General features: G+C 40.8%; 1 protein-coding gene across 1 annotated transcript; it reads right to left on the reverse strand.

The window, feature by feature from the left end:
• Positions 1-389: 389 nt before the first annotated feature.
• LOC311525594 (pancreatic alpha-amylase-like) lies at positions 390-7,472 on the reverse strand (the record flags this gene model as incomplete). The annotated part of the gene is made up of 10 exons (XM_084637882.1): positions 390-731; positions 2,781-2,906; positions 3,016-3,137; positions 3,380-3,479; positions 3,574-3,696; positions 3,784-3,917; positions 4,898-5,128; positions 6,041-6,238; positions 6,470-6,616; positions 7,305-7,472. 10 exons carry the CDS (start codon positions 7,470-7,472, stop codon positions 542-544), a joined length of 1,539 nt encoding a protein of 512 aa, XP_084494008.1. The 3' UTR covers positions 390-541.

A 7,472-nucleotide genomic window follows, 5' to 3' on the forward strand; every position in this document is an offset into this window, starting at 1 on the left:
ATAGAGGGTATGTGTTTGTTTCACCCAGTTTCACTACTTTAAATTCATTATTCAAAAATATATTAGTGGTGTATGTACATGTATCAGATTTGGATTTATGACAGTACAATTTATAATGTAATTTCTTCTTTACAGTTTTCGGAGTAACAGCCGTGTTAGTCTGTATTCGCAAAAAGAAAAGGAGTACTTGTGGCACCTTAGAGACTAACCAATTTATTTGAGCATGAGCTTTCGTGAGCTATAGCTCACTTACACTTCTTTACAGTGTCCTTTCCTTTTCTCCAGCTGAAACAAACTAGTACTGCTAATGGTAAATGATACTGTTGGCCAGTTACACTGCTGCTTATAAACCTGTATTGGCATCCCTATTAGTTACATACTGATAGTACAAATAGTTAGTTTCATTAATGAAATAGAGTGTAACAACAGTTTTGCTCCAGTAACATTTATTTCTTAATTAAAGGATCATTCACTGTGGTGTGCTACACAGAACAAAAAGTATTAGGTGAATGACCAAGGGAAGAGATGCCTCTAGTTTACTTTATAATTTAGCATTAACGTGAATTGCAATGAAAGGATCTTCAGCCTGGTTGCTAATCTGGAAATTGGCAATACCATTAGAAGCAACAGAGATTTTTGTTCCAGTACAGGAGTTGCCCGCCTTTTGCCCAGAAATAACATCACAGTAAGTGCCAGCAGGAAGGCCAGTCTGCAAATTTACATTCAACCACCTATGTATAAAAACAGATTGAAAAGGAGTAAGTGGTAATTCAGACTCTCTAATACAGATTTCTCTGCAAATGTCATGCTAACCTGTGGCCCATGGGATGGTACTACAAGGCTAGATGGGTTTTAGTCTTCTGTCTGGTCTTTTACTCTTTTTGGCCAGTGGGATTGGGAGTGCTGGTATTGGAAGCATACTCAGTCTACTGTGACTTCTCTAGCCAAAGTAAGAGCAACAGTGATGAATTCAAAGGGTTCAGGGCAGTCTTCATAGGCAGTTCACAGGGTTGCGGCACCATGAAGCCTTGCATTGGTCAGTATGAATCAGACAGGGAGTTCCCTGTCACTCATTAGAACAAAAGCCTCATATATTCAGAGGTGCAAGTAAGCCCGTACTGCAAGAACAGGTATACAGCCAACCATAACAGTGGTGGCCAGGAGCCCCATGGCTTCAGCAGCGATTCAAAGGGCCTGGGGCTTCCAGCTGCCGCTACTGTGCCAGCAGCCAGAGCCCTGGGGTAGCGGCGGTGGCCAGAGGCTCTGGCGGCAATTTTAAGATTAAATTTAAGTCACTGCCAGAGTCCTGGGGTAGCACTAGCGGTGGCAGCCAGGAGCCCCAGGCCCTTTAAATCGCCACCAGGCCCCGCTGAAGAGTTGGCTGGGGGAGTCTGGCCCCAGGCCCTCCCCACCTTGCTCAGGACCCCGGCCGCCCTGCGTACCAGTATGTCCCTTAAATTACTTTCACTCCTGCATATATTTCTGGGATACTACTCTCATAACAGGCATAACCACCCCTGAAGCCACAGAAATTTCACCTAAGGCCTGGTCTACACTTAAAATTTAGATTGGCCTGCCTACATTGCTCCAGGGTGCGAAAAATCCTTCCACTGACACCATAGTTAAGCCGACCTAAACCTTGGCGTAGACATGACTAGGACCATGCAAAAATTCTTCCATTGACATAACTACCATTGCTTTGAAAGGTGGATTAACTACCGTGGTGGAAAAACCCCTTCTGTCACTGTAGGAAGTGTCTACACTGTTGCACAGTTGCAGCACACTAGCTGTATGCCCGTAGTGTAGACATGGCTTACATCTCCCAGGGCAAATTTAGGCCCCTAGCAATAAGAGAACACAAACTCAGACTCTTACTGTATTTACCAGCTTTGATAGCATGTTCAGTTTTTAGTTCAGACTCAATGTTTTGACTTTTCATTATCACTTCTGTACATATATTGTTCTTTTCCCTCTCCCTAAGTCTCACCCGAAATGACCTTTTCTGATAATCCCACTGATGCACCTTGGCAGACTGCGGATTTCATAGGACTTTTTTCTGGCAATGTCATACTCTTTATGGCTTCCACTGAGTCTCAAATTCCCAAAGTCTCTTTCTGCACCTCTGACATGAGAGGAGCCAAGAAGAGCACAGCACCAATCCTAACAAACTGCCACCCCTTATGAGACTCCCCAAAGACTCTAGTGAATATCCAGAGAGATTGAAGGCATTGCTGGGGACAAAATGCCTTTTGTATTGGAGAGGGAGGCATTTAACTGAAGTGATTCAAACCTTAACATGGACAACACCAAGAGCAATTCAGTGAATAGTGCTCAAAAGCGGAGAATCCCATCCCTATAATCATCTAATCTAGTCATCAACTCTTCTCCTCTCTGCAGACCTAACCCAATCCCACCTTCATGGCCTTTTGGAGAGCATCCCAACCTGACTGACATATTACTTATTACTGACATGTTAAATCTCCACCCATTTCTTTCCACCTTCTAGCTCATGGCTAGTTACCTCTCACACCTGCATGGTCATGCATTCCTGACTGACCAACCTTCACTGCCGGGTATGAATCCAGTGATCAGGAATCAGTGGCAGACTGGTGTGTTGCTTAGGAAGCTAATGTTGGGTTTTGAAAAGTGTTTCTGGGAGACGGCAGGTGGTAGGTTTGGATTTGCAACAGGTAAAAGCCAAGATCTGTCCCATGACAAAGTTGTCACATATCCTCTCTGTAGCTATCATGTTTCTGAAGATATTCACTCCTCCCACTTACCAGTCATCGTTATTAAAGACAATGAATCCTCTATTACCACGCCCAAAAGCCACTTGATTGCTGCCGTTGTCCCACCAGTTTGAGAAAGGCTGGCCATCAACCACATTACGGAAAATAACCATGTTCCTGAAAATACAACAAATAGGCTTGACTTCAGTTGAAATATCCTCACTTCAGTTAAAGATATATTGCAAACTGCATCCTCTTTATTTAATTTCTCTCTACAGTTTCCTACCTTATTTGACGCCACCTGTGTTCACAGACCCAACCGTTGCCACAAGTGCTATCTGCATTGATTGAAACAGCTTTGGTTGAACCATCACCATGGCTTGGTGGTCCTATCCAGTCATTAACATCCTTGTTGATAAATGTAAAATTATAAAAGTTAAATGTTCTATCTTGGAAAAAGGCCATACATAGGAAACAGGATAGCATTCATTCTTGTTCAGAGAGTCAACACAAGGCTTATTCATACCACTCCTACCCTAAGGATGTTAATGGGAATTAAGTAGTGCATAGACCCAGTGCTGTCTCTCTACACAGGGGTAAAGTTCATCCTAAGAGTCTTGTGAATTTATTTTCAACTGTTAGAAACCTACCTTTCCATTCTGGAAATTTCTTGTCCAGCGGTAACTTGACATTATACGTGTGAATCCATAAGGATGAGAAAGCATGAAACCAACTGCCATTTTATATAGTCTGTAAACCAAAGAGTAATGAGACATGTGAAGATACACTGTCTTTGTTAGGAGAAAAGTAATAAGAACCTCACACAGCCAACAGCGTTCCTTACCTGGCATCCCAGAAGGTTAGAATAGAAGCTCCTCCAGCACCATGTCCCCTTTGGTTGTCATGATTATCCACAAAGACAAGGGCTCTGTTAGAAGCCATGAAACCCCAGCCTTCTCCCCAATTCCTAAACAAACAAACAATGAGTCGAACACATGGACACTACTATTTCAACTATTTCAGGAATCTAACAATGAATCCAAATGCTATATACTTTAAATAGGCCATCTTTTCTCCATTCCATTTGCGGATGACTGTCCCCAGTTTCGCACCATATTTGAATTCAGTCACTCGGCCATTTCCCAAGTAGTCACTGGCTTTAATTGCCTCTCCACCCAAGTCAATTACCTAGCAGAAGTAAGAAAAAGCTGTTAACACATTCCTAGCTATTTAAAAAGCAATACAATAAACACTAGTTCTGGGTCTCTATTATAAGAGAAATAATTTGAGCAAGTAAACCAAACACATTTATTGTTACTACCTAAAACAACCTAAATTCGATGTAATGAACAACATTGCAAATGTCTTATTTTGTATATAGCAAGCATGGTTAGCACTTGTGGGTGTTAAAATAATTGCCCTGGTGCCAGAAAGCTTAGTCTGAGAATTCGAGAGACATTTGAGGAAAAACCGCCCCAAACTTTTTCTACTGTGAGTAATTAGTGTCAACTTTTTAAACAGCCATTTAGAGAGAGTAAAGTATTCTATTTTTTATTTTTTTAAATCAAAGCTCTATCAGCTTAGGGCCTACACAAAATAAATGCTATGGTCTTTCTGTTGGCTCTGCAGTAGAAGTTAGCTAACTTTCCTAGAATTTCCTAGACCTGTACATATTAAAAAGCCCTGGAAAACTGTTCAATTAAGATTTCCAAGGGGTTTTGGAAAGCTCCCGTGTCAGCATAGAAGACTAAAAGTGGGATTCCTAAGTGGCAAAGGTTAGACTCCATAGGGAAAATTATTGCTTGATTTGCCACTTCCTTAGACGTTGTGTCATCATTTGCACCTGTGTAGAGCAAATGCATAAATATCTGCATGCAGAAGACAGTTTGATTTCAAAACAAAAGCACTTATTTGTATATGCAAACTGATGATCATGTAAAATTAAATAATTTAAAATTTAGCCCTTAAATCTTTCATTCATATAGGGCATGATTTTGCAGAGTACTGAGTACTCTTTATTAAGTTAAGCCTATGCTTAAGCACACTGCTAGATTGAGTCCAGAGTGTTTAAAAACTTGTGCTTTGCAGGATCCAGCCCATACTGTATTTGTATTTTTATATAAAAGAATCCATTTCTGTACAGAGTGAAATTAAGAAAACGAGATTACCTCCTGGTAAATGAAAGGCTGCGTTCCTGAGGAAAACCATCGACTATTTAGGTTTTTCAGTTTGTTTAAAAATGCCTTCATATCCCCAGGCCACATGTGCTTGGAAGCATCAATTCTGAAGCCTGCCACACCAATATCAATGAGGTTGTTCATGTATTCAGCAACTTTTGAGCGCACATAGTCCTTCTCCAGGGCAAGATCAAGTAGACTAACGAGGCGGCAATCACGGACCTGTTTTAAAAATTAGTTGAGACATCACCGAGTCATATGCCAAACTATACATTTTTGATTAAAATATATTCATTTTAAAAAAAAGAAAAGGAGTACTAGTGGCACCTTAGAGACTAACCAATTTATGTGAGCATAAACTTTCGTGAGCTGTCGAAAGCTTATGCTCACATAAATTGGTTAGTCTCTAAGATGCCACAAGTACTCCTTTTCTTTTTGCGAATACAGACTAACACAGCTGCTACTCTGAAACCATTCATTTTTAACATATTTTTAATTTCATGTACTAAACCAGTTCAATCCAAATGCCAAACCTGTTTTGAATAGAATTCCTTCAAAGTCAATACAGAAGAATGTACTCTGGAATGTATTATGTTTAGGTGGTGTGCTTCTCGGGTCAGGCCAGGAAGTGAAGAAGATTGTCTGCAAATGTAGCTGCAGTGTGAATTTAGGAAGGGAGACTGCACCATGGAATTTAGCAAACACAAGGAGCTAAAATCCCTAAATTTGGCTTGTCACCTACTGAATTACCAGCATCACTTGCTGCGGAACTGTGGGTTTTCTAAGGAGGTCTCCCATTAATAGTTACTGATCAGGCTGAAAGTTCCTTAGATGCTTAGGCAATAGCTTGAACACAACAGTGTCTTCATCAGTTAGGGGCGATCAGAACTACGTAACTAACAGGTGCATAAATAAGCGCATAACTCTAAGCATCAGAGAAGTCAATGGTCAGACTCCCATGCTTAAATTTAGGCACATACTTAAGTACCTTCTTGTACTGAGTACATACTGCTCAGCTCAGACAAGGATCTTGTTATTTTTTTTTCCTTGTTAAGATGGTCATCGAACAGCAAAGACTAGTCAAGAAGATAGGAGGGAGGGGAAAGTAAAACCAGATACTTATATAGAAATTACCTGATTCACATCATTGTAATTTTCAATCTCTCCACTTCCAGTTTTACATTTACCATCGTTAAAGTCCAAGTATGAGTACGGGACAGATGGAAAATCTCTATTCCCTGCATTGAAATAACTTCCACAAGTAGCATGATTTCCAGAGCCGCCACCAGATCCACACATGTGGTTGACTACAGCGTCAACGTAAATATGAACCTAGAGAGCAATGTTTGCACTTCAGTTTGTTTTTACAAAGGAGAGGGAAGTGACATTGTGAGTTTCGCTGACTGGATCACCTTTTATTCCTCCCATTTACGTCCCTTCACCTTTTCTAACTTCTTTGCAGCCTTCTCCCTTCATTTGGAATAGGATAGTCAGCTATTCCGATCTGAAATCAGTTTTTTCTCCCCACACTATTTCACCAGGAGGAAATCCACAGACACTTACTCCAACATTGTTGCACCTGGTCACCATGTCTTTAAATTCATTTTCATTTCCAGATCGTGTGCACAGTTTGTAGCTGATTGGCTGGTACCTTTCCCACCAGGGTCTCCAGGGGTTAGTAATTATAATATTTTCATTTGGAGGCGATATCTGGGAATGAAAGGACATCATTTCATAAACTAGTAATTATTTTGACATTTATTTGTATAAGCGCAGAGAGGGTGCTCAGTGCTGTACAACACACATGAGGAGCACAAACACAGATCACTGACACCAGTTTTACTCCTGATTTACACTGTAATCCAGCCCACTCTCTCCCACAAGGAGCTTGCTGTCACAAGATCTGATCCTGGGAGGACTCGGATTGAAATCAATGGGAGTTAAAGGAGCTCACCATCTCACAAAAGGTACCTAGGACAGATTCCTTAAAGAAAGACAAAACCACCCTGGGAGACTGAAGTAATTTAGAAGTTTCTTTTTCAATGGGGATGACAAGTGTTAGTGGTTTTGCACATCACTGGAGAATAAATATGTCTGAAATGATAGTAAATAAGAAATAAATTGTTACTTTGTACTTGGAGGTATTAGAATGTAAATGACACATAGTGGAAAGCATGTGTTTTTTTTGGATCTGGCCCAGTGGGCACAAAGTAAAATCACCCCTTCAAAATGACTGGTCTAGGCACGTACCTGTCAACATTTCCTACTTCCATCACCGATTTTAATTGATAGTAACTCTGGTGCCTGTCCTCTGTGAACTAGACCTTTTACTCTGGTAAATAAATAATGCCAAAAGATGAAGAAATTTTACTGCCTACTAACATTAGAGGCTACATACCTGAACTCCACCAAATCCATTGGGTGCTAAATACCGTTCACATTCAAGAGCAATGTCAGCCCAACGCCATTCAAATAGGTGGACAATAGACGTCGTCCCAGACTTTGTATTTGGGTTGTATTGTGCCCAGCAAAGGCCAGCAGCTGCTAGCAGAAGAAGAACCTTCAT

The sequence above is a fragment of the Lepidochelys olivacea genome (genome assembly GCF_965140295.1).
Source record: "Lepidochelys olivacea isolate rLepOli2 genome assembly, chromosome: 8".
Classification (NCBI taxonomy): Eukaryota; Metazoa; Chordata; order Testudines; family Cheloniidae; genus Lepidochelys; species Lepidochelys olivacea.